This window comes from Psittacula echo, assembly GCF_963264785.1.
Source record: "Psittacula echo genome assembly, chromosome: 1".
Taxonomy (NCBI): Eukaryota; Metazoa; Chordata; class Aves; order Psittaciformes; family Psittacidae; genus Psittacula; species Psittacula echo.
Window position 1 is genome coordinate 13,565,088 of NC_137735.1, and position 26,517 is coordinate 13,591,604.

The following is a 26,517-nucleotide window of genomic DNA, read 5'->3' on the forward strand; positions in this document are numbered from 1 at the left end:
CAGTCACAAAAGGCTGAAGGCTGGGTGAGTACACGGGGGAAGCACCACAAAAACTTGGTTTATGTCATGCTCTGTCATTTACTTTTCGGAGACTCTAGGAGAGAAAAAAAAATCATCCAGACATTCCAATATGGTTGCTCTTCTGCTTTGAAACTGAAAGCTTGCATATCTGTAACAGTACCTATAGTGAGAGAGAGTGGCAAAAAAATTAAAAAGGCTGAGGCGCTCCAGTTGAAGGAGTTTTTTAATACCATGAATATTGTGGTTGTAAGATATTATTCACCAAATCCTGAAATTCTAGAAGTAGAAGGTGGTTTTTTGAGGGAAGAATGTTTCAAAACACATAGAAACCTTTTCTTTGATGAAGGATGGTGCACTTCTACAGCATGTTGCTCCAGGAGGTTGTGGAGGCCAGCAGCTTCAAAGAGGCAGTAGACAAACTCACTCATTAAGAAAGATTCACCCAGAGTCTAAAGGGAATATACAGGCATTCTCTAATATCCTAATACAAAAGTTGTGTGTGATAGAAAGCACGGAAGCATTCAGTGACTAAGTGGCAAAGAGCACACTCCATGAACAGTATCTATCTCTTCTTGACCCTGCTTCAGACAGAATGCCAGCTGAGGGCTTGGGTCTGACCCAGCAGGGGGTTATTCCTCAGTAAACCAAGCAGGGACCTTGCTGTGTCTTATGAAATGATGTCCTGAAATACTTGCTTGAGAGGAAATCGAACCCGTGCAGATTTCCTGTGAAGAAAGTGTATTAATGATGTGGTCACTCTGCACAATGCAAAACCTGGATGTCAAAGTAGAGCCTCAGAATTTCTGAAGAATGACCAGAAATGTTAATATCAATGGTGCTAACAAATAGCTATAACATTATCACCTCCTCATCAGGGACTGCAGCGATAGGACAAGAAGTAATGGGTTTAAACTTAAACACAGGAACCAGTCTATGATTCTAAGAAAAAAAGGAGCATACTAACCTGTTTGCTATTGCTTGTTTTTCTCCACTCTAGGCATTCTACATCTCCTTAGATGTCATGGATCATGGAAAGATTTAAAGACATCTTTAATTTCTTTGGTATTTCAGAAAAATAATGCAACATGGACCAGACTTTCCAGCTCTCAGCTCTAAACGCTGTTATTTCAGTTATATTGTTCTAAACCATTAAAATGAAAGGAATAATAGAGCAAGCAGAATACTGTTATTCAGAGAGTTTTATAATACTTTTCTCTGTACAATGATAATAGCTCTCCTGAACCACCAAGTAGTCCCTACAGCTATTGTTGGAATAATTCTGTTTCAGATGCATGTTAGCAGAACAGAGCACTACTATGAAATTTAGAGATTAGAATTAGACATAAGAGCTTTCTGGGAAAGCTGGGAGGGAAACATTACCCAAGAGCTTTATGGACAGCACTAGTTTCCATTTGATGCCAGTTCAGAGAGTGAACCCTGAAATCACCCCTTTCTCTACTCAGAGAACACTCCTCTATAGGATAAAGAATCTCTCCAGGAGACCAGGCAATCACCTTCTGGTAGAAACTGAACTGCCCCTCAGTTCAAGAAGGACAGGGACCTGCTGGAAAGAGTCCAGCGCAGGGCAACTAAGATGATTAAGGGAGTGGAGCATCTCCCTTATGAGGAAAGGCTGAGGGAGCTGGGTCTCTATAGTTTGGAGAAGAGGAGACTGCGGGGGGACCTTATTAGTGTATATAAATATATAAAGGGGGAGTGTCATGAGGATGGAGCCAGGCTCTTCTCAATGGCAAACAATGATAGGACAAGAGGTAATGGGTACAAACTGGAACACAAGAGGTTCCACTTAAATTTGAGAAGAAACTTCTTCTCAGTGAGGGTGACGGAACACTGGAACAGGCTGCCCAGGCAGGTTGTGGAGTCTCCTTCTCTGGAGACATTCAAAACCCGCCTGGACACATTCCTGTGTAACCTCATCTAGGTGTTCCTGCTCTGGCAGGGGGATTGGACTAGATGATCTTTTGAGGTCCCTTCCAATCTCTAACATACTGTGATACTGTGATACTATTTTAAGCAGCTAATTACCCCATTTTCATGTAGCATTATGCTTCTCATGATTGCCAATCATTTATTTCCACTGATGCATGAGAACCTGTGCTCAGCAGTGTCGAGATGTATATAGGAAAATTCAGGCTTCCTCTCCTAGAATTATTTTGACTATGTTGTATACATTTTCATATTCTTTACTTGTACATCAGATTTTCATGGCTTAAGAAAAATTTCCTGTTTCACTACTTCTGTATTCCTGAGTTATGTTCCCTAAACCGTAGAGATAAACTGCAGTGAAACTAGTGTTAATGAGCAGAAATATCTATGATCTATAATCCTGATATATGTTATGAAAGTCTGTCTATTTAACTGCTTGAAGATGTAAGGCAATGTGAATGGCATAACACTACACTTCAGCCAAAATAGGTTTCTTCAGTGAAGTCAAAGAAATCTAACTCACTAAGACAAACTCACAGTCCTAAATGTTGTGCATATCCAATACCATAATACCTTGTGTAAGCACAGCTTGTTTAATGAACTGTAAGAAAGACCTAGAGGTAAAGTTAAGCATACAGGAAACTGTTCTGTCATATTAGAGGCCACAGGCTAAAATAAAGCTCCTTCCTGTGCACCTGGTTAGACTCATACTAGGTGAATTTGTTATGCTTCCTCTACAGCTTATTTATGGTGCACATATTCAACACATTTTTCCATTAGGTGAAATCTGATGATTTACAACGTTGCAGCTTAATAAAAGCATTTATGGACTTCAAGGATAGCATTCATCTTGCAAAACATACATCTGTATGGTGGATATCTGTATCTTTACTCAAAACGTGTAGATATTAGTCACTAAAGAGAAATAGATACTGGCATGTAGTGCAGACATCCAAAATAGATCAGATTATCTAAAACGTGTCTTTGTCTTCAGTTATCTGTAAAGGAAGCCTGTGATGACGAGTAGGATACAGACATCTGTCCAAATGGTGTTCCTTCATTTAGTGAGTTGAAGAGCGTGTACCCTTATCCACACAACAGATCTGTGAAGCAAGGATCCATGAGCTGATTAATTGTGCTGACCAAGGTCTGTCAGCAAGTCTGGAGAAGCATGCTTGTTTCATCACCTGTCTGCAGGTGTGCTATAAGGGAGCAGTATTCTGCTGCTTTGCAGAAAAGGGGCTATCCATCCCCAAATTTCTGTACTGTCTACAGATAATTTTGTTGCTGAACAACTTATAATCACCAAAAGACCTTCGTTTTGCAGCACATCGCTCACTCTGGTGTAGCTTCTACTCTGCAATACTTGAGCCCCTAAGAAAGCCCTAGCAAGAGCCTAATTGTGTGCAATAATTGACCTTGATGAGGGGCAAGGAGAGATAAGACTAAGAGATAATCTTACTTCAAAGGCTGTCAATCAGAGATTTAACACACTAATAGTGATTTCATGTTGACTTTGACATCTTTAATTCACACAGTACTTAAAGACAAGGGATTTCTGTTTCATGCTTATTTGCTGATATCAGTGTCTGGGGAACGTTAACCTTGATGGGTCTGAGACATTAAATGGTTTAAAATTCCAACATTATTTAGCTTTGTTGGCTTCCATATTCCCAGGGACAAACTCCAGCTGTTCGCAATGTTACCTCTTTAATCAACTTTAACTTGTATACACAGCAGCTCTGCAATGGGTTTTGAAAAATAATGCTAACGTTGGCATAATTTCAAGTTTATATTTTCTCAAAGATTAACTCCTTTTAATCAATTTCTGTGGGGAACAAAGCACAACAAGAGTTTCCTGCAGTAGCAAACATGCTTCTCCTTTTTCCATGTAGTCTTCCTCTGGTACACATTTCTGTTCTGACTGATACAAGGTTAATGCCTTCTTTACCTGCATTTTCTCATGTTCTTCCTATGAATAATTGCTAAAAGATACTGGAACAGGCTGCCCAGGGAGGTTGTGGAGTCTCCTTCTCTGGAGACATTCAAAACCCACCTGGACACATTCCTGTGTAACCTTATTTGGGTGTTCCTGCTCTGGCAGGGGGATTGGACTAGATGATCTTTTGAGGTCCCTTCAAATCTCTAACATACTGTGATACTGTGATACTGTGATACATGAGGTTTTAGCAAAATACTTCATAGACAGCTTGTATGCGTCAAATTTAACTTTCAAGAAATTAGCTGGGTTTTTTTCATACCACACTTTTATGTTTGAGATCATGGAATCAGTACTGAAAGTTCAAAGCGGATTGTGTTGTCTAGGGTTTTTTTATGCTATTTAAACCAGAACATGCAGAGTCATAAAAAATTTGCAGACTTAGAGGTAAATTTCCAAATTCCATATATAAATTTAGGAAAGCAATTTCAGAGATCTACATGAGAAATAATTTGTTGTAAGAAATTCCTTAGCCATTCAGAAGTTCTAAAAGAGAAAATAAGTGCTTAGTACTGTTCTACTGGTAGACCCCTAAAAAGGGGTTATAGTGATTCACAGTAATCTTGTTAATAAAATATTAACTTCTTTTTACCAGGTGTCCCTGGTGATTTCGATATATCAATACACACTAAATTTTTTCTTCTTCACATCTTGCAAATATCAGAGCAGCTTTTATCAGTAGAAGAGGAAATTACAAAACCCTCAAAGTGGTCAGACAGCCTTTGCAAAGGAAGTCCAGATTTAGGTAGGAATCAACACCTGAATTTGATGTACAAAGGACGTAAAAGCCTGTCACTGAGATCTCAAGAATTAGAGAGATCTTAGAGAAAGCAGTCAATATTCACTTACCATGCTCATCCAGTAGTATGTTGTCAGGTTTGATGTCCCTGTAAAATGAGGAAAGGAATGCATTACTTTTCATATCCAATGAAAGCCCACAATTTCAAAGTTTTGCCCATCTGGGTATGAGGACCCAGTCACTTAAATCATTATAAAACCAGTGAAAACCATATCACACATTAAGGCAGATGATTTTTATCTACATCTCTTTACCGCCCTGAGAAAACATGCATAATAAAGAGGCTTCCTAGGTTTCAATTTCATGTGGTTTTGTATTCAGATGGTTAGCATTGACATGGATTTGGTTTTCAAGATTATGTGCTTTATTCTTTATAGCAAAGGGAACAAGAAGATGGAAGATTTACATCTAGGAGGTGCCTGATTGCCTCAGGGACTCTGCATTTGACAGACCTAAGAAATCATTTAATTGGAAACATCAGTGGTCTTCTTTTTCTGCCAGACCCCACTAATCGGCCATGCTCACATGCATGATCACTCACACACTGTACAGTCCTGCTAGCTATCTTATGCTAATTGGATAAGTCAAGCAGCATTCTTTTTAGCCCTTGAATCCCCACTTGTCTGTCTTTAATGGCAGGTACGATGCTGAGGAAAGGAGCAGGGATAAGGGAAGATGGAGATCATGATGTGCTGAAACATCAGCTCAACTCTGTCATTCTTGGCACAAGGGAACAACGTCACCCTAGATAGCTGTACTTTCAGGATCATTTCCATTGACCTACATTCATGCTGCTGTCAGGAGGGATGGAGATGGCTTTTCCCACCCACTTTCTTGGTCCAGCGTCACTGCTCGTAGTGCAGACCAGTTCTAGGGGAAACTCATTTCTTCTCTTTGCCAGCCTGGATCTGTTCCTGATTTGGCTCACCCTATGGCTTCGTGACTGTGATGCAGTGGTGTTGGCTGGCCCTGCCTTTTCCCTGCCAGCTTGCACTTTATACAGTTTTGAAGCCGTGTTCTTGGTGCAGCATTGCCGGAGTGGGAAATGCATTATAGTCCACCTTGAGCAAAATATTTGCTGCTTGGACTGCATTTTCCACTAATCTTGAAAGTCAAGGGACCATAAACTGTCAAAATAAGCTGTTGAATGAATCTGCAAATGAACTCCAAACACTTCCACCAGTGCAATTTCTTTTAGCCAAAGGATAGCTTGGTTATTCCAATGTAAACATTTCCTAGAAAATCCTTTCCTGACTGAAATACATACTAACACATACTTAGATTTTCTAACAGATTTTTTTTTTTTTAAATGTGCCTGTAAATGGAATGAAGAAAACTGAAAAGTTGCAAGAGGAAAATGTGTTACATCAGAATGACTTCTGAAGTAAATATCATACAGGAATAAGATAGCAATAGCAATTACAATATGTATATTTCTTGCATGAAACGAGCTCACTTATCACTCCAACATCACACCCTCATTGACAAAAAAGGCAGCTTATAGTTTGCTATTCTGAATTCCAAGCTGTCTAGCCCATCCCGACAATCACATGAAATTGTGAAGTACACTAAGATTATGTTTACAATTTGTGTAGCAGCAGCTGGGGAAAAGTGGGACAAATAAGAAATTACTTTGAATCATTCCCTGCACTTTTGGAAATAATGTGGATATGTCTGTGTAAGGAAAAAGATCTCACTATGAATTACCATCTGGAATAGACATTTAAATTTATACTGATGTATCAGTGAGAAATACTGTACTTTTTCTGCACAGCTTACAGGTTATCTATAACTGATTGAGTAGCAGTTCTAGTTATATGTGTAACAAAAGGAGAAATCTCTCCTAGAGCCCACATCACCCACAAACCTCCAAACTCTGACTTATCATATCATTTACCATATCAAAAACCTTTCCTTGACCTCATTTCGCATGAGTGAAGTTGTCAGTTACAGGTGAACTGTAGAATTAAATATTTTTGCTTATATTATAAAACTTCTCTGGTTGAATTACTGTAGGAAAATCTATACATTTTTATATATAATGTTACATCTAATCTCTCGATGAGAGTTTTGGAAGAGCTACTGTTCAGCAGGTATCAACAATCTCTGGTTTTTGATAACCATTTTCTGATAAGAGTTGGAATTGTGCTGTCATGCTGAATATTTGTGGTTGATTCTCATCTTGAAAATACACCAGTGACTTTCAATGGAAAGAAGTGTGTCATAGTTTAGTCTCTTGAATTTAATATTTTAAAACTTTATAAAAGCATTTTAAACTTTGTCTTCACAAAGTTTAACAAGCACAGTTTGACTCTGCATTTCTCAGGTGGGTGAAAACAACACGGGGCACACCCAAGTACATTAGGGCCTTTGTGGCTTCCTAAAATCAGTGATACATTCATCATCACTCCAAACTGGTTTTCCAAGTTTAAGAAAACAAGAATTTGAATGGTACAACCATTAGTGCTTCACTGAGAGTAATACTGATGAAAAGGAGAAATTCAGCTCTATGAGCTACTGCCATGTGTATAACAATGCACCCAGGGATTGCTCGTTACAAGACTGTTCCTTTTTTGTGTTTTCTTCAAGGTGAGTTTAAATAATTTGAATATCTGGTATGGTATTACACCATTAAATAGACCATACTTTTTATTGCATCAGAAAAGACAGCTGTGCGTATCATCAAATATATTCTTCATGCAGTTGCATCTGTAATGTTGAGAAAGTCGAGTATTAAAATTAGCTCTGTGCTTATGTTTCTGTGACTAATTCAGGCAGTGGTTGATACTTGATGCAGATGCACACAGACCATAAGGTCTTTCCCACCTAAGGGATTTTCCCCACTGTGGCTCTGCCACTCATTTTGCTCAGAGGCAGGACTGTAGTTGGGGGCAAGTACAACCGTGTATCCCTTGCACAGAGCAGCTCAACCCCTCAATCCCTGGGGCAACTTGATAGACTCTTAACTGTGTCTCAGATCTCAAAACAGGCTATTTTAAACTGCTTTTACAGCAAGTAAAAGTAATGAGCTACCTTAAGTCAGAAGATGACCAGTTTTTTTAAGTAAGATGCTGCTGGTTTGGGATCACATGCCTGGAGATGTGTGTGATGCATAGATTCACATGGCACATGAAAGCAAAATGCAGGCTCACTGTGCAGAGCATGCTTTCCAGCAGCACTCTGTTATGTGATTGCTCCCAGTTTACAGCATGCCACTAAAAGCTCTCCTCTCCAGAGGCAGCTTATTGAAAGACTCCAGAGCAACAAGGCTACTGCTCTGCCCTTGCACTGACCACTGCCTGCTAAGTGCAGGGCAGGGAGCGTTCAACACAGCCAAGGGGAAGACCGCAGGTCTAGGGGCATTGCAATTAAAGTTACCGGATATATTCAAAATAGAGGGCTTCCAGCATCTGTTATACAAAACCCAGCTAGTTTCTTTAAATAAATACAGTAGTTAAATTTATTTAAATGGTAAAAATACTGTTTATGTGGGAAGGTGGATTCAAAATATAAATCCTCTTTAAGTTAGGCAGTTTAAATTCAAACATGTTAAGTAAGTAAAATTCTGTTTTGACTTCACATCAATTCTTCAGATAACATTTTTCCCCTTAGCAAGCATGTTCAAACAACAGAGTGTGAAATTCAGCAGCTTAACTTCAGGGTTTTCCTGTTATGCATATCGCTAGCTAAGAGAATGAATTGAAACACTCATTTCATAATACAAGTATCTTAAATCAGTTTCTCATAAGAGAAACTGAAGGACTTTTGAAAGGAGCAAACTCATTCATAGTCTGGATACAGAAGATACCTGGGCTTGTGTGGTTGGGGAAGTCAACCATGAATTGCCCAGTTTTGTGAAGGAAAAAAGGTAGCAGCTGGTTCATTGACTACCACTTCACATTGACAACAAATAATTCTAAGTAGGCTGCAGAAAAATATTGAAAATAAAGGTGTTACACTATAATTTAAGACAAAGGTAGGCCCTTGTGATTACCTGATTTTGTAGTATCTAAAGGAAAACCATAAAAAATTAAAAGATCTGGAGAAGGCTGAACAAAAAATTCCCTGAGAGTAAAGAACAAATAGATTAGTTTTGTTTAGTTAACAGGAGAGATCTGCAAGATGTGATGTGACAGGCGTATCGAATAATAAATAGTATCTAGATGGTCATTAGAACTTTTCTATTTGCTTTTGGAAGATGAAAGCAAGGTTCATATTTCATAAAACTGAAGTGAACTAAACAAACAGGGTTTTTATTTATACAACTGAGAATTAAACTCAAGTTGATTACTACAAGACATAATTGCGCAAAAACGCTGCAGAGGCTTAAACAAAGATTTAGCCATTGATGTGAATAACAGAACTACCAGCTAGAGTTCCTCCAGCTAAGATTAGTCTAATTGATTTAGGAAAGCACTTTACAGCAAGTACAGATGCTGTCTTCCCTTCACCTTTTTGAAACACATTGTAATAATGCCAAACACAAGATCTATGCTTTCCCTTAAACCTGTGAGAACTGAAAAACTAACTCTGCCCATCTGTTTTATTCTGCTTTCATATTTTTCAACAAACATCCAAACACCACGGTGCTAGTTTCTGCCATGTTTAAATTTATGATTTTTTTTTTGCTTTTGCCTGTATTTTCTCCTTATTTTATCCAAAGATTTCCTGTGTTTCCAACACAGGAACAGCTTTTCTTTGCCAGTCCAAACACCTTTTTAAACTGTCAGAGGAAATATTCCAATAATAACAGCACTGGATGGGTCTGAATTCACATGTGTAATAACCCCTAACCCTGTAATCTGTATCAGCAAAAATCCAAAGTACATTCTTTCAACTTTATGTCTGACAGATTTCACTCTTTGCCTTGCTGCTTCAGAGCAGGATCTAATGTATTAGCACATTTCCATCCTGCTGAGCTTCTAAAATCCCACAGTAATGTCTATGAGTATTTCAGCTGATAGCAGTTTTGCCAGCATGACTTATTAGGAGTATTTCCACTTTTTAACAATGGCTGGTTTTCTCTGAATGAGGACTGCTCAGCTTTCAACTCTCCACTAACCAAAGGTAATGTACAAAGAGAACTCAGTTGTGTACAGACTCATGAAATTAAGTCTTAGATTTTTAAAAGGCAGCTCTCAAATGCTTTTATTTGAATAGATAAAAGACGGGTACTCATTTTCATTCAGAGGACAGAATCTAGCATAAGAACAACAGGTGTAAGTCAAAACAAGAGAGGCTCAGACTGGATATAAAGGAAAACTTTCACCGTAAAGACAGAAAAGCAGTTGAATAGGCTGCCCAAAGCGATTGTGTGGTCACCATCCCTGGAGTTTATCAAGACATGACTACATAAATCCCTGGGAAGACTGGTCTGATGTTGTATCCGATCATGCTTTAAGCAGAAGGTTAGACTAGAGACCTCCTGAGGTCTTTTCCAACCTGGTATTTTTCCCACGACCTTTTATGTATAGACAATTTCTGCATGGAGAAAAGAGGGCTTCCTCCACCCTTCAGATCAGGAGCAGCAACTAAGTAGCTTCTTATAAACCATGTGCAGCATTACAGCCTGTAACAAACCTCTTCCAGGGGGAGTGGTGATATCTAGAGCCTATTGAAATGAAACTCCATGAGTTACAAGATATGCTTGACTCATTCTGTGGTGAGTCCATATTTACATGTGCATCACCAAAATTAATTGCCTTATAGTTAAGGTAGCCTATGCATTTGCAGTATGTTATGGGTTTTTTTTCTCAGTGATCATTTCAAAATATGCAACAGAGAAATTAAAATAGATGGAATTTGGATTCTCATAAGGGTGTAAAAGAAGCAAGACCCAGCAAAGGCCCCTGAAGTCAATGGAAGGATCACATTGGCTTCAGCAGGCATAGTTTCAACCCTAATAAAGTTTTTCTCATACTCTTTTCTCGTTAGTGCTGACAATCTAACTGTACGTCATGTAGGATAAACCTTGAAATACTGAGCTTAAAGGCTTTTTTCCTAATTATGCAGCTGTTATTTTATCTTAATACTTTTTTTGCTTTATGCAGAAACAGGCATTTGAAGTTACTGTTTTTACTGGGGGAAAAAAATTATGCTAAGATCACAGAAAGTCACATTAACTAGTTTTTAACCTACAATGACCTTCACGATCCCTTTTGCCTTTTGTTTGTCAAAATAGTCGAAACACTCATGGCTGAAGGTGAGCATTGGTTGCATTCTTGGATACAGGCAATGCTGTATGAAGACCAGAAGTCTGCATTGACTGTCCAAAAGACATGTGCTACCATTAAAAAAATCACAATAAAAAGCAACAACTTCTGGATAGCAACCTGAAATCATGCAGGGATAATTCTGGTAAACTCAGTTTACCTGACTGTCTCAAATATTAAATTATTCTCAATTATTTCCATATATATACTATATTTATATATTACAGAACATATAGTAGTAGCATATAATATTTATATACTACAGAATAGACCTTATGAGAGCATTATTTTTTTATTAGGGTTTATTTAGGTTTAGTCAGTCACACCAATGTTTCACATTAGATCACAAACATATACCTGCTACATAATAATAAACTAATATAGCATGAGTATCTCTGGACAATTTTTATTAAGATTAATATTAGCTGCATAGCCATTCTTAACAGCTGTAAAAATGGCAATGAGTTGGGAAATAAAAGTTTCAGCTATGGATTATTCAAATTCACATGAGACTTATCACTATATCAGAACACCAAAGTGAACCATAACATACATTATAAATTTCTCTTGATTTCTCTTAATCATGGAAAGTTGAACAAATTCTGATTTTCACAGATAGGGACCTTATTTTCCTTCCTATGTGATATTTAGATTCACAAATAATACACATGTCCAAGGTGTGCAGTTCATAAAGAAAGTGAGTGCATATATAGTGAGGTTTTCTCGTGGCAAATTTGTTGAAGCTTCAAATGAAGGAAAAGTCAATATATACTATACAGGCAAGAGATTAATTTGGTCAGAGGTGTTTTGCTTCTGTAAGGGCAGCACAGAAATTATGCATTCTTCAGAGCTGAGCTGTGCAGAGTACCTATCAAGAATGGCTGCTCCTCTCTTCTTTTCATCAACACCTCATCACTCATCTATCTTTTTAGCTTTTTGTTCCTTACTAACATCCTTCCAAGTTTCAAGAAATGTTCAATTATATAAAAACAAAATCATAGGAAGAATCTCAGAGTTATTTACTGCTATTTCTTATCAGATGGCTGGGACTGAAAGACTTTTGACTGCCTGAGCCCCCTGATTGCCAGTTCACACACCCCTCACTTAAATCTCACCAGCAATTGCTGCCATTTACTGTCCTTTCATAAAAAGACTCCCAGAGCCTTATGTTCCTGCTCTAATGAATGCTGTGTCATGACCCTGTGAATCACTGTAATTTTGAAATTTAAAGACTTCAATAAAATTGGAAATTAGCCAAGAAGATGTAGTATTAGACTATGAGAGGCCTGTAAAGAGAAGTACATCTTGTGGATGCCTGTTTGTACAAATCTGGAGGTGTTTCCTCAAGGCACCACATCTGATGATCAAGCCATAAGGATAATTAAATAGGCTTTCACACTTCATGGTGTCTGACTAAAACAGGAATGAGGAAACAATGTCTGTTAATAAAAGCCACTACTGGTGTGGACCGTAAATGCAGAAACAAGTGATTGAGATGGTGAAAAATTAATGTGCTGATCCTGATCTTTACATATTTACACTTGGGCTAATTAACTGACAACCAGAGACATTTTACACAGGTAATTTACTGTTGCATGGATTTAGCTGACCTGAGACATTTATAGGAATAAATAAGAAGGTATGTACATTTTTAGCTATTTCTCTCTTGAGAAAAAAGAAAATTCTAGCACAGCTGAGATCCACTAATTCTTCTTGAAAGCGAAAAAACCTGCTGTTTTGCACCAGGATGTCCATGCATAAATTTATCTTCTGAGAAGCGAAGAGTACAATAATTCATTTCATCAACTCAACCATTTCCATTTGCACTTTCTGGAGCCTGTTATACACAGAGGACTCACAATGTCAAAGGGCATAGCTTCTAGTGTCTTGTTTTCGTCTCAAATGTCAAAAAGCCTAAAATATAAAATATTAATTGGTCTAAGTTCTGTCCAGTGGGACTGACTTAGTCAGCCCTGTTTCCATCCAGGGGAATAAAAAAACTGTGTTTCAGACTCCAAATAAGGCATGGAGCCAAATTTGTAGTTTTGCAGTGATTTACCAGATACAGTTTGAGAATCAGCAACTTTCACTAGAAGACTGCAATTTTTTTCGAATAAATATATGTATGTGGATGGATAGATATCAACTGTCTTAGAAAAATTAACTGTCCTTCAAGAAAGGCTCAGACTAACAAATGTTACAACTTGAAAGGTAACCTGGTTTCATCACAGTGTTTTAGTAGTTCTATGATACTTTAATCACATGTTCAAATTTCACAGGGATCATTAAGACAACTTCTAGATCTAGAAATAAACAGAATTCCAGAGAAATCTGTGTGAAACAAGTATTGTGTGCAGTTCTGGTGTCCTCAACATAAAAAGGACATGGAACTGTTGGAACAAGTCCAGAGGAGGGCCACGAGGATGATCAGGGGACTGGAGCAACTCCCGTATGGAGACAGGCTGAGAAAGTTGGGGCTGTTCAGCCTGGAGAAGAGAAGGCTGCGTGGAGATCTCATAGCAGCCTTCCAGTATCTGAAGGGGGGCTATAGAGATGCTGGGGAGAGACTCTTCATTAGGGACTGTAGTGACAGGACAAGGGGTAACGGGTTCAAACTTAAACAGGGGAAGTTTAGATTGGATCTAAGGAAGCAATTCTTTACTGTGAGGGTGGTGAGGCACTGGAATGGGTTGCCCAGGGAAGTTGTGAATGCTCCATCCTTGGCGGTGTTCAAGGCCAGGTTGGATGAGGCCTTGGGTGGCATGGTTTAGTGTGGGGTGTCCCTGCCCATGGCAGTGGGGTTGGAACTAGATGATCTCAAGGTCCTTTCCAACCTTAACTATTCTATGATTCTATGATTTGAAAATCATTCCACAAAACTGAAACATCTTTGATGAGATTCTATACATGCAAACCCAAATAATGTATTTACCACCAATCATGTATATGTAATTTTATTCTAATACGGTCTGTGATGCTTTATTCACAAACCTGAAGTACTCAACCAGTCAGTAAGCCTGGCAAGAAAAATGTTTCTATTGGGTCTTCTTATTTAAAATTGTCACTTTTATTTGAAATCTTTCATTTTCTCTGCAATTCCTACTCCTGGGGCTTTAATGCAGAAGTAAAAAATCCGTAGCTACTTCCAACTAATTTTCTGTTAGCATGCATTCATACGATACTAATCAGAATCCTATCATCGAGTCCTTTATCGCACTTTGGAGCCTTTTCCGTCAGTGTGGCAACCTGTGTGGCAACAAGATCATTTTCTAGTATGTATGCAAAATGTAGCTGCTGTAATAATTTTGACAAGTGAAAAAGCCCTCACTAATGAAGGCCTCTGAAGATCTTACCTTTTCCTATATTCCTTTAAAGAGTGTCTGGACACATGGCTCAAAGCTTGGGATTATAGTACCCAGATATATAGAAATCTGTTACTGTGATGCTAAGCTCTGTGGTGCCTCTGATTCCTGTTTAGTTTAGTATTATTTTTTACTAGGTGTCCATGAAGATCTTGGATTTTCTTAGCACTTGTACAAGCCAATTTTATGTAGCTCTGAAAATAAAGTTGTCAAAGAAGGCACCAGAACATGTTCATTTACAAATACCTCAACTGGAATATGCTTCTTATTTTCCAATTTTATTTCCATTTGGAAAAATATGATTATGAAAATACCTTCAATTTTCTACTTGTAACAATAGGTGGCAGTAACGATATCTACATTTGACTGAATGGACAGCGGTCTTCAGAAACACTGTATTTGTCAATTTTAGCTTAGAGAAATAGTTGCAGTAGATATTATTATTCCAGATAGAAGAAAATGAACTTTTTAAAACACAAATCCTATACTTCGTATGTCTGGATACATGTAGTCAGATGATAGTTTCTTTGGCTAGGTTCAGCTCCTGAATTTGCAGAGATGCTAAATTAAGATTAAAATATTAAACACAGAATGTTTCATTATACTGTTCTTTCTGAAGATCCAATATGACTGTATCACAAATTTGATTACATACTGCAATAGCAAGAAAAATGGGTGAAGATTCTCATATGCTTTAAAAGCATATGTCCAAAGGAGAATGTGAACCTGTACTTTGCCTTCCCTGTGTTGCACTCTATGATGTCTCAGAGACTGAGATTGGAAAATACCACTGTAGCCATGTAAACTGAGCTTTTAATAACAAAGCACAGACTATGTTATCCAGGATTCACTTCTGGACACAGTGGTTCTGTTCCAAGTGAACATTTAACAGCACAAATGACTTGGCAGGCAATCGATGGTTAGTTTTCATCTTGCCTGAAGGACTCAAATGTGCCACTTCCTTTGCTAGAACTGCTTTCTAATGCTAATGCTAGGCATGACTACAACCCTTGGACTTTTGGGTTTATCTAAGGGGAACCTTGAACCACTGTCAACACTGTGATGATGCCAAAACCCCACCACATTTCAAGTAAAAAGTCTTTTCAGCCAAATGCTTCCCCAGATCACGTGGAGGAACCATGCAGAATCATCACATAGCAGTAATTTGTTGATAATCTTACAGCTGATGACTTTGATCTTTTCTGTCTTGTAGCATCAAGTATTGCTGAGACCTTCTGTGTGTACCAATACAAGGGTCATTACCCCTACAGCTTTCAAGTACAGGTGACATCTCTAATAACCATGGGAAATGCACAACTCACTAGATGCTAACTGGAGTGTAGCATTTGGAAAGAATTATCTGGTCCACTTAAAAAGCATACACATTGCAATGGTGATGCCTCTTTCCATGATACCATGTGAGAGCTTTTGGCTAGGAATAAGGGGGAGAATATACTCAGCATATACCAGCAATTGCACAAGTAGCAGACTCTTTCCAGTAAAAGGCATAGGCCTTCTTCCAATTTACACAGGCAGAAATCCACGTGTGAAACTAAATGAGAGAAGAAATTGATGACATTTGTCCTCCGCTTAAAGATAAATCAAGAGAGCATTGTTATTGAGAAGCATGTTTGGCTTTGTTGTAAAAAGCTAGCGTACAAAGTGTGGTGTTCAGCCAGTGACTGAAATTCATATAGCTGCTCCTTTGTTTTTTACTGCATGAGATACAGAATAGATCCATTCAGATGCATCAGATATCCCCGAGTTTGCTCAGCTTATCAAACAAACTCAAAAATAAAATATAAACCGATATATTCCATTTTTCAGCTGAAAATATGCAAAATGTAAAATATACACTTGTGCTTAACTCAGCCACTACTCATGCTGTATAATTACTGTATCATATGCCTACAATTTACCTTAAAAGTCCTACTGACTTTTATATGTAGAAGCTCATCAGATGCTCGCTAAAAGAGCAGTCTCCACAATAATATCACATTGTTTAATAATGTCTCCTTCCTCCATACCATAATGCAATTAATTACAGCCAACATGGCTGGCAATTAAAGTACAATTTAGCATGGTGAACTTCACGTGCAGGCCAGCAAAGGTGACAACAACTTCCAAAGGTTTCAGGTTTTCAGCTAGTGCCTGGGCAGTCATCCCTTCATTGCAGCAGTGAATCTTCCCATTAAGAACATCTTCTGCTGATCCAAGTTTCAGCAATGCTATCTTGTTCACTCTGATCTGAAACCCCAAACGCTAGCATGAATGTCAGATTCTCCATCTCCCCCACCACTGCCATTAACTCCTGCTGTCTCATGTTCATGACATGAGAACCATGGATATAAATATTTCAGCCTTTATTCCTCAAATTGACCACCTCAGACCCCATAATACACACAACCAGGACATATCACTGAGAGAAGACTGAATATGTTCCACAGTCAAGTGAGCTTTGATGTTCTGTGTATGCTTCCTCTTCTGGGTGGTTTTGTTGACTTAGTATATGCAAAATTTAGCTGCAGTAGACTAGGATAGGAGGTGCAAAGTCTGTGCTCGAAAAGAAAATTGTATTTGATAAATGATTAAGAAATCTGCTACCACCTGAATGTCAGCAGCAGCTGGCAGGTCTTGTGAAATCCACAAACAGATGGATTAATTGTATAAAACAGAGGATCAAATATCTGATTTTATGCTGCATTTGATCCCTCCAAACAATCTTTAATGTTTTAAACAGAAGTCTCACGACACTTGTCTACCTCCAGCCTCACCTATCCTAGAAAGAAATGAATAAATTACCTCTAAAAATAACTTGGATGCTTTTAAGAAAAAACATTTACAAAGAAACTCAGAGACCAATAAATATGTGTATTTGAACAGGAGGTTATATATGTGTATGTATGTATATATGCATTATATATGTGTATATGTGTTGTGTATATGTTTTATATATATGTGTTATATATATATATGTACTTAAACAGCAGATTGACGTTTAAGGTAGATGAGACTCGATAGGCTACATCTGACCCAAACCACAACTCATATTCCAATACACCACCTTTTTAAGAAGTCTCCCTATTATAAAAGCTGTCAATAACCTATTGCTTGGAATCAAATATCAAAAAATTCCAACTTCTTTTGATGAACCTGGGTAAGGAATGAAATACTGGCAATACTACTTGAGTCCACAGACTGTAGTAGCAACCTCCTGTTTAAAATTACTAGTCAAGAGTATAGTACTGGTGAAGGTGTGTTTAAACTAGACTCTCTGCAGAGCAACTTCTGCTACAGTATCTACTTGCACTGAAAATATTATCCTTGCTACTTGTTCAATGGAAAATAGAGACAGGATTCAGCTCTCAGATTAAGATCCTTGGATTAGGTTCCACTGTGAATTAGGTGTCTATATTCCCATTCATGGTCAACGGATGTATAAATGACATGCTCATTGGAGTGTAAAGAAATTATCTATTTTTGGATGAGCTTTTTAGGTTCTGTTGGCTATGTTGGATAGATATCCACTTGCTTAGACTGTCAAATAAAAAAAAAATACAGACTCTTCATTTAGGTCTTGGTGAACTGTGCAAGAAGTTTTTAAAGACATAAGAAACATCTTGCATGCTGTGTGAAATTACAAAAACAACTGGGGATGTTCTCGAGTCGAGTTATTGTAATGCGTTATCACAGAAGCACAGGCAGGTATTTAAGCCTCTTACAGGAGTCGCGCTTCTGGTGCTCATTGTCTTGTTGGACGTCACCTCACACCACGAAAAACGCAATCCTTCATACGTGATAAATTGTGCTGTTGTTAAAATACCTCGCATGCTTAAGGATATTTTTAGTTGCTGATATGAAATAAAACATCCTCCTTGTTTGCAGCATGAAAGCAGCTGAGGCTCTGTATGGTCTTCTGTCCAGGTGAGGTTAAGGGGGGATGTCTGAGGTTAAGAGGGAGATGTTAAGAGGATCCCAAGGGTTCCTCGTTTTCCTCCAGACAGTAGCCATTACAAACCCAGCTGTTTGTGGCATCTAGGGAACTTGGCACTGCTACACAGAGCTGCTTTTGTACAACTGGAGCCACGTTTCATCTCAGGGAGATAAAGTCTTCTCTGATATAATGAAACTGATGACCAAGTATTTCTTGGGATGGAAAAGCAGGCAGTGAATGAGCACAACCATTCTTCCCATTAACTAAAGAGTTACACTGGTTTAATGTATATGTTCAAAAATCTAGACAACTAAGTCTTAATAATTTAATTTCTCAGCTTTATATCTCATATGCTATTCCTTTTTGACACTGTGTCTTCCAAAAGCAAATATTAAAAATAACGATAGGATAAAAGACTTTTGGCTGGAAATGGACACACTTACCTATAAACTAATAATTCTTAGTTTCAGCAGTAAAGTACTCTGGGACTCAGGGAAATAAGCTTTAATTAGCGTTCAACTCTCTGTACATGTAAGGGCAAGTGTTTACATTGAGGTCCATCTGCAAAGTGTTTCTGTGGCTCAGTAGGTTTGCAGAAAAGTGCTGAAGGAGCACCATCAGGAGAAAGTCTTGCAGCACCTCAAAGAGGCAAGTGGTGAGTCTCTGTAGATTTTAAAGGCAGAACTCCAGGTGACTAATACATTTAATTAGAATAAAAGATGAGAAATGCAGCATTCTGGCAATAGGTTTTCAACTCAGCAAATCTTACTGAGTGACATTAGTAATTCTTATTGACTATTGCTTTCAGAATAGACCTCTGACACTTGTTGAGTAGACCTATTTATCCAATATTTTTAGAGGACCATATCTTAATTTCTGTAGCAACTTGAGAGAGCAACATAACAGATCTAAAACTGCATTTCCCCACATCAACACCTTTTCTCGGAACACACAGAGAGAATATTAGAGTATTTTTTCTGCCAGTGTATTAATTATCTGCAGAACTCTCAGCATAGTTTTCCACAGTTGATGAATAAAGATGTTTGACCCTGACAATGACCAAGAGAGACATACTTAAAACTGACCCCCTATTACCCTTGTTACCACACGTTCCCCGCTTCCTGCCCCCAGCTTCATGGTGCCTTTCTCCCACATTCTCCACTCTCTGCTCATCTCTTATTTTGGCTTTTAGGGTCTGCCCTTCTCTACTGCAGCTTTCACTTGCCCACAGCACAGTCCACACGACCCTGCCTCTTCTTCAGCCCTCCTCGTGCCCCTCTGGACATCTCCTCTGTACTTTGCAAAGGGAGATGATGTCCTTTTTTTAATTCATAACTTTAAATCTATCTATCTTACCACCAGTTTATTTTTTTCTTGCTATGCTACTGGCTCTCCAAAGTGTAGCTGCTTAGCTGGCTGAAATACCAGCAATGTTCACTTTAGGTCCGAATCGTGGACTCATGGGCCAGGCATTTAGAGCTCAGTGCAAGCGTGTCTGACCAGTTTGTTTTTCTAGCGCTGTTAAAAAAAATGTTATTTTTCTGTGCTGCTATTTTTCTTGTAGTGTTTTTTAACATTCATGGAGTCTTTTATCATTCTAGTTCCATTGTGCATCATTTGACATTGAATAATAACAACTACAGAGAAAGATGAGATTTTAAGCAGTGTTGGCTTTTATTAAAAACTAATGAAGTTTGGGGGTAAATAAAGCCAGAGAAAAATATGGTTTGAACCTCAAAATGCTTACAGTCTGAACCTAATTTGGCAGCAGAGTAAAGACAGTATCTCTTTATAGAAAGAAGGCCCTCAATTTTTTCGTAAGAAACTCATCTTTAAAGTACCTGTGCTCATAATTAAACCCTCAAATCTAAAAAAAACCCAAGGTGTGAAATGTGCAATAAGATTACCACTGAAATGAGCCATGTGACTTATGATTAGACACAGAATAGTGACTGTGAAAGAAAAAAATACTAAGGGAGGCTCCAGCCTTGAATTGTTTTTATCATCAGACTAGAAAGCAACTCCTCCACATTCAGAATTGCACTGAAGATTAATGTTTACAACAAGATGAACAGATAAATGGCTGAATAAAACCTGGTAGCCACTGGAGAGGTTATTGTTGTTAGTCTGACTGTCAAGATGATTTTGCTTATCAGTGTAAAGAATGATCAAACTCACCACAATCTAATTTGATAAATGTTGGTTCATTGGAAGTGTACTGCTTAGCAAGCGGTGTTCCCACCATGCAAGTTCCCAATTTAGCACTGTGTTTTAAGGTCTTTCCTTGCTGACAGTACAGAAAAATGTGCAAGAACATCACAACTGCTTGCCTTGTCTTCTCTGCTGCAGGGAAGTGCAATTATCCTCACCGGGTCAGTAGGAAATTCCCTTGGGGATGAATGGAAACTGTGTGCACACATGCTGGGAGAAGCGGAGGCTTGTCAGTAGAAGTCTGTCTTACAGCATCAAAGCTTTGAGCTATTGTTCTTTCTCCTCTGTAAAACTTATCCAGAGAAGTTGGGACTGAAGTTTACAGAGATACAGATATGTTTGAAAATAACCTCGAGGGAGGAGAAGCCTCTGAGGAGCTCCCAGAACAAAAGATGCAGATAATAAATGCAACAGAAATAAGAAAGAAGTCTCACTTCAGCATAACAAGTCTCATGGTAACCTGTCTCTTAATTAGAGTCCCTGCCCATCAGATGATTTGTTTTGAAAGATGAAACTCTGTCAGATGATCAGCGTTGTAACTCCTCTTTCTCATCCCTCTGTGCGTCTGCTAGATCAAAAATTGTCCAAAGGAGACCACATCTCAGCTGAAATACCAAAGCCATACTGACAGCATCTGAATGCATTTCCAAGGCATGAAAGAAGCTTAAATTGCAATATCCTTTAACTAAAGGCCTTCTACCATACCATGGACAATCTACTTAATTCCTGAGATATAAAACTTGTGCAAGTCATGAAGAAATAATGTAAACATGTTCTTTGTCCCTTAAGTCTTTGTTATTTTGTCATATTAAAACAAAACTTACACTGGAAGGAAATCTCCAAGGGAATGATAGAATACTTTATGTATGTATTGCTCATCCAAGCTGAAAAAATGTTGCAACCATTAAAGCAGGAACAGGAGAAGAAAGCAATTTTCCATATGTTGCTGTTGGTTTATGCTTTGCTCAGCCTGAAGTTTACAGACTTTTTACATATCTCCTCTCTCCATCTACGTACTTTAATCAAAGATCTCAAATTTCTTCACTGACTGCAAACACAAAAATGACTCAAGCACACTGCATGCAAATCTGACACTTCAGGGAGAGAATAGGTCTGTGTAGACTCACAATGCTGTGAAATTTTCAAGATGCAAACATAAAATACTTTTAAGACAAGATTGACACTGAAGCTTTGCGTAAAAGGATCAATATTGTATCAAAGGGGTTAGCTCTTGTTCTCCCCCCTGTTACTTAAGACTTCATTGCTAATTTGATCTTGCTGGTGAGAGCAGCTTTTGTTCAGCCTCTCCTCCACTCCCAGCTAGCACTGGGAGGTTGGGACATCAGCACTACCCTGGCATGGCAGGTAGGGAGTGAAGGGTCACAAAACCAGGGTAAACCTGGCAGTGCCATATGAGACAGGCAATTAGTACTGTGGATACTGTTATGCCTCTCTAGATGGAGTGCCTAATCATTTTAATTACCTATTCATAATTATTTAAATGCCATTATAAATACTCTTACTATGTTAAGAATTACAATATCAACATACTATTAATACGATAGTCTTTGCTAGTATATATAAACTGGGAGCAGATGCCTGTACTAAAATCACTTGTATCTGTAAAGCAACACAAAGAAATTTGTAATGGACTTCTGTGACAGGAAGAAAGCGCTGATAACACACCACATTGGCCACAAAGAAGCTAGCAATATATTAAAGCAGAAAACTGGCATAGACCACGTCAGATCTGTGGATGGAGACCTGAGATAATCTTGAACATAGAGCTCTGCTTCAATTCTGTCAGCATCTTCTGTTTCAGTGTCTGAATCTCAGAAAATGATTCATGATCAAAATTTCAATACTGAGGAGCGGCGGAAGGAAGGAAGGAAAGCGTTGAATATTGTTACCATCAATAGAGTGCAGAATCATGGAGATGAGTGATATGTAATATTTTAATACATACATGTGCCCTGAATACTACTTGAATAAGACTTCTCTTCCTAAAAGGTAGGTTAATATAAAGGTATTATTAATGAAAAATGGAGGGAGGGGATAAACAGTAACACGGACAGGTGACAGCATCTGATTTAAGTGAGGATGCACTCTACAGGATCTAGAAGCCATTCAGGGGAAAGTTATTATAACCCCAGAACAAACGTAAAGATAGGCTTTAAGAAAAGCCTCTGGAAGACAGATGAAGATGAAAAAGGCAAACTAAGAGTATAGTCTCTGCCACAGTGACGGAAAGTGGGAAATGCATAGCATGGAATGAGCAAACTGGTGTATAATATCTATATGGAATTCATATGTTCCTTTTGAACACACTCCACAGAAAAGTTTGTTAAGCTCAGGCACCAATAGACCTGCTGGCATCTCCAGGATGTTGGCTATTACACACACCACAGCAGGCTCAGTGGAAAGGTAATTCCTAGCAGCTTTTGTTGCCAGTTTTCAGAAAGGTTTGTACGTCCTCACATGACAGAGTCTGAATGTGCCTGGGTCCCAGTTTCTCTACACTGTCTCCTTTCCCTGAGTGCTTAGCCATGAACAGCATGAAATGCTGATTCCCTCTATGGAAATGCTTTATCTAGGTTTGAGAGAGCTGTGTTTTCTGGTAGTGAGGAGTATGGAGCTACAACCAGTAGGAGCAAGTCAGACACATATAAGTCCACAATGCCCTTATGATGGTATGGTGATTTTAAAGTTTTAAGAAAAAGATTTTTCATGTTTATATTGCTGGTTGCAGTTAAATGACAGTGAGATGAGGAAGAATTCAGGAAAACCTTTAAGTCTGTGTAAAAATTACAGTCTGGATAAAATTCTTTGCAATTCTTTCCAGCTGTTATGGAAGAATTTGTAAGACTTAACTTTTCTTCTAGACATAAAGGAGTGTATGATGTGCATCTAGAAGAAAAGTTGTCTTACAAATTCAAGCAATAGGAAAACCAACTACAATCACAGAACATTTTTTTTTTTAGTGAAGGACACTTGTTCTCTAGAGCTGTACAAAGCTTAAACAAACATTTAGGAGGGCTTAATTTAAGCTATCTTTGGCCACTAGAATAGTTTCACCTAATGCAAGATAGTTGGCCAAGCTCAGTCTACAGTTCAGATCTTCCCTCTTTTAACACTGATTGGACACCTAAATTTTGCATGATGTAGGGCTTGCAAGATGAGTTTTCCTTGGCTGAACAAAATATTTCATGTAAGAGTATTCCTACAACTTTGCAATAATAAGAGGAAGGAAGATGAAAGAAAGGGCCAAGGGGCAACTTTGTCTGAAAACTCTAAGGAACCAAGCAATCCCCTGCTGACTGCGAGGAGGATGTCTCAGCAATGGGGTGTGAAAGGAGTGAGGGTGTGGAGGGTGTCTTCTGTCATTTCACCTGAGTGATGAAGGGGAAGCAGACTGCCTACAGTAAAAGGTTACATCTGTGCCAGTGGCAGGACTGGAGTACCTGATGGGGCATCATGCATCTCAGAGTGTTCCCTGTGTCTCTTCCCTAATACAGACAGTTTTACTTCATTAGTAGTCTAGCCTCTGGATATTGAAGTCTCACTGTGCTTCCAAACCAAGTTCATTTATTTGCAGCGTGTCATCTTACATATCAGATAACTTCTTATTTTACTCTTTCTAGACAGTGGCAAAATTAATTTGCTCTTGTAGGCAGAGAACTCCATTCAAAAGTTGAAGGACTTGTTCTCTGCATATTCAGATCTTGTGGTACGTAATTCTTTTTTAAAGGACACAACTGAAAATTAAATATTTTTGTGCTTAGAATTTGTGAATCACTTCCTTTTTGCACAGTTGTTGGTTCATAGGCATTCAGCAGGTTTTCTGTGCTTTGTGGTTTGCATGGTGTCTCTTTTTTGGCTCGTTTTGATATGTTTTCTAATTTGCTTCTCTTACATAACCAATTGCTCAGTTCCTGCATTTTGTCCTTGGAAATAATGTGGGCTTCCTCTTGTTTAAAGAACATAATACAATGACATGGATGGGACATGGGAAGACAAATTAAGAAAACTCAACGGACGGGCCTCTTCACCTGTTATGATCTTTGGCAGTTCTTATGAATAGCAGACGTACTATGGTAATTTTTTTTCTATTTCAGCTACTTTACAGTCTACTACATTTTCTTCTTCATCTGTACGTGCTTACCAGCATGAAAAAGACTACTAGCATGAGCTGAAATCCATAAGGAACTGTGTGCTTTTAATATGTCTGGTAAATCTCAGTTTGGTACTATTCTGCCTGTGATATCTGTGAAAAAGTGCAAATTCTCTATTTTCAAATAATTTCCAAACCTATTTACTGCTTAAACACTAAATGGACAGTATAAAAGGAACATTTTAAATTACACCTTGTTCTTTTGGTATATGATGCCATGGGTGAAAATGGGAAACCCCATTTTAAAGAAGAATTTAATCATTTAGACATTATGTTATTTCATCAGACTGCTGGACACCTTGAAAAGCTCAAAGGTAATGAACAAACAGGCATCTTCTACACCATAGCCCAGCCTAGCAGTGCTGAACGAGAAGTACATCTTGTCTAGCTGGTAGCAGCAACACACCGTTACACTGCAGTGGATCAGCAGGTAGAGGAAAATGTAGTGCTCGATTTGTCACCATATTCCATTAGCTTTTGCGCACTCTGCCCTGCTGCTAAGTAGCTGTTCAGAGCTGGAATAAGTCCTGGAGCTACTCTCCATTGGAAGAACTTGCAGCATTGGAAACAGCACTGATCACAGTAGCCACACAGTGCAGACCCACCAAGCCAGACCAATTCCACTCATATTGTGCTTCAACCAAAAATTTATATGTATGCTTATATGTATGCATATGCATACATGTTAAAAAAACCCTACTGAAATAAAAATGCCCTGGGCATGCAGATCAAAGAGCTATTCCAGTATCCTAAAATTGTGCTGGAAAGTTACTGCAATTCCCTTTCCAGACATCTGCCACATCCAGCCTTCTTTCTGAGCAGACAAAAACCGGCAGTCAAACAATGATGAAAAGTTGTAAGGACAATGCAGTTAACACTTGTCCTTTTAGAAAGAGAAAATATGACTTTATCATCACAAGTGTGTTAGTTGGGCAGCAGCAGCAGCACTGCCAGGCCAGTGCTACCCAAGCCAAGGCTCTAGCTGCAAGAGCATCCTGGGAGAGAGAACACCAGAGCTACTGCTAGAAGAACTAGCTGAATGAAAATAGGCAGCCTACTCTGGTGGGGAAGCAGGTGGTTTCATTGAAATGTATGAAGAGCAACATTTGTGAAAGGAGAAGGTTGAGTTACTCATGGCTGAAATAAGTTTATTCAGCCTTTGATGGGAAAACTTTTGTCCAACACATTATTTATTGGTATTACACAAGCAGAACTGGAAAGAATGTGTTTAGTCATACTGTCTTAAAACAGCAGAAAGGCAGATTTAATCCAACATTTGAGGATGAATGAGACCATATGAGTTATCAGAAGCTTTTCTATGTGTACTGGATCTGAAGGTCTATAATAAACACTGCTCATCCAGCTTTCAAATAATTATTTTTCATTTAACAAATGTGAAAAAAAATACTTCTACAGCAAGGCTGTGAGGAAATAAAGTTTTGTGATGTAGCCATTACCTGTGACCAACAATTTAGAGATATCTCACTATTAAATTAGCTGTTGTGTAAGTTAAGTGAAGAATTTGCCCAGAAATCATAGCTTTAATCTTCTAGCTTTTATTTTTAAAGTTTTTATAACTCTGGCTGAACAGTTATGTAAATGCAAACATCTACAACAGGCTGCAAGCAAGACTGTCAGTGCAGCATTCATTTTTGTGCCACAATAAATAAATCCACTATTACAGGATTGTGCATGACAAACAACGGTGTGACTTTTATATACATGGGTGTGATTAATAAAAATGACTAGTTTCATAAGCACACCAGAACAGTAGTGGGTTTTACTCTATTTATGGTTAAACTTGTCCCTACAGAAACAACACTTCTATTGCTGAAATTATTGCCACATTCAAAGTACACAA

At 38.3% G+C, this 26,517-nt stretch overlaps 1 protein-coding gene across 2 annotated transcripts in view; it reads right to left on the reverse strand.

The window, feature by feature from the left end:
- Window positions 1-26,517, reverse strand: part of STK32B (serine/threonine kinase 32B) — a gene marked incomplete at both ends in the record, with an annotated part of 167,693 nt that overhangs the window by 47,931 nt on the left and 93,245 nt on the right. For both annotated transcript variants that reach the window (XM_080634177.1, XM_080634178.1), the window contains one exon: window positions 4,817-4,854. In XM_080634177.1, the coding sequence (XP_080490303.1) occupies window positions 4,817-4,854 (38 nt within the window). The remainder of the gene's footprint in view (window positions 1-4,816; window positions 4,855-26,517) is intronic.